The following is a 1,969-nucleotide window of genomic DNA, read 5'->3' as shown; positions in this document are numbered from 1 at the left end:
GCTGCTGCCACCACTCACTAAGCTTGAACACGCTTCACCCCCTCCTCCACAGCCTGCACACCCTCAACTCTCTTCCAATGTCCACCATCAAGCATGCAACACCCCCACTCTCCTCCATTCCCCACTTTATTGCCACATATTATTTTCTGCTGTGCAAGCCTCTGGCACAGGAGATGGCCAAAGTTCTTTGCTGAAAAACCACCTCACTACTGCTTCCACTTTTTCTGCCTTATTACCCTTCCTCTTCCCCCCAAACACAATTATCCACACTCTATCATCTCTAGTTAGACAGGCAGTCCTACAATGTATTAGGGAGCCACTACTCCTCATTCCATACAGCACAGCGGGAGCTCCGGAGCCACTACTCCCGCCTCCATACAGCACAGCAAGAGCTCTGGAGTCCCCCTATCACTGTACAGCACACAGCTCATCCACATAATACAACACAGCCAGAACTTGGTGCACATCACAATTTACTGCTTCATATCCACTCAACGCAATGAATGCAGCTATGCAGCATGCCAGCCAAAAAAAAAAAAAAGGTGTAAAAACTTTTTTTTTTGCAATTATAAATTTGAAAAATATAAAAGCAGGGGGGATGGGTCTAAGGTCCGCTTTAACATGGTGACACCTTCCAAGGTAAAAGTTGGCACACATCGACAGAATGAGGGCTGAGAGGAGGAAATACAGAAACACTACAGCAGCAGATAACCAATTGTGTTTATTACATAACATTACACCCCAGCCCGCCGCCTCTCCTCGCTCCGAGCCGCGCATGCGCAGAGCGCTGCGTGCGGAGGACGCTGTGCCCGCGCTGTGGCGGCCGGAGCGGGGGCGCGCTGTGGAAGATGGCGCTGAGAGTGCTGAGCGGTGTGAGAAGTGTGAGCTGTGCCGCCAGACTCGTCCCATGGAGGGGATGTCCCGCCAGACACCTGAGCAGCGCCGCCCGCCTGCTGGCCGGTAAGTGTCCCCTGCAAGACTCGTCCTAACATTGTTATGTCATGTTTACTCCAATGTTATTAATATCAGCCGACTCCAGGCGAGCGCAAATGTCCCGGAGAGGAGAACTCACTGAGGACATCGGCGCAGGACACAGAACTCACTGAGGACATCGGCGCAGGACACAGAACTCACTGAGGACATCGGCGCAGGACACAGAGAACTCATTGAGGACATCGGCGCAGGACAGAGAACATGCCCCACAGAGAACTCACTACACAGTCACACGCTGCCATACAAGTCTGTTCTATGTAGTGTCACTTCATCACATGCCTCACCTCCAGAACTATCACTACTCACTGTATACACTCCGGGACCATCACTGTACCTGTACCCTACTGTCACCTGCACATTACACAGCTCATTCACTCTTTATTCACTGCACATCACACAGCTCATTAATTTCATACTCCCTGCACCATCACACAGCTCATTCACTCTATATTCACTGCACATCACACAGCTCATTCACTCTATACTCCCTGCGCATCACACAGCTCATTCATTTCATACTCCCTGCGCATCACACAGCTCATTCATTTCATACTAACTGCGCATCACACAGCTCATTCATTTCATACTCACTGGGCATCACACAGCTCATTCATTTTGTACTCACTGGGCATCACACAGCTCATTCATTTTGTACTCCCTGCACATCACACAGCTCATTCATTTCATACTCCCTGCACATCACACAGCTCATTCATTTCATACTCCCTGCACATGGCAAAGCTCATTCATTTCATACTCCCTGCGCATCACACAGCTCATTCATTTCATACTCACTGGGCATCACACAGCTCATTCATTTCATACTCACTGGGCATCACACAGCTCATTCATTTCATACTCACTGGGCATCACACAGCTCATTCATTTCATACTCACTGGGCATCACACAGCTCATTCATTTCATACTCACTGGGCATCACACAGCTCATTCATTTCATACTCACTGGGCATCACA

The 1,969-nt window shown here is 49.4% G+C and overlaps 1 protein-coding gene across 1 annotated transcript in view; it reads left to right on the top strand.

The window, feature by feature from the left end:
* The first annotated feature begins 790 nt into the window (after positions 1 to 790).
* Positions 791 to 1,969, top strand: part of GCSH (glycine cleavage system protein H) — a 24,129-nt gene continuing 22,950 nt past the window's right edge. The window contains exon 1 of the mRNA XM_018555395.1: positions 791 to 960. Within this exon, the coding sequence (XP_018410897.1) occupies positions 849 to 960 (112 nt within the window). The 5' untranslated portion in view covers positions 791 to 848. The remainder of the gene's footprint in view (positions 961 to 1,969) is intronic.

This window comes from Nanorana parkeri, unplaced genomic scaffold (assembly GCF_000935625.1).
Source record: "Nanorana parkeri isolate BGI_ZX_2015 unplaced genomic scaffold, ASM93562v1 scaffold195, whole genome shotgun sequence".
In the NCBI taxonomy this organism is placed as follows: domain Eukaryota; kingdom Metazoa; phylum Chordata; class Amphibia; order Anura; family Dicroglossidae; genus Nanorana; species Nanorana parkeri.
Note: the sequence above shows the minus strand (reverse complement) of the source record. Positions and strands in the feature narration are given on the sequence as shown.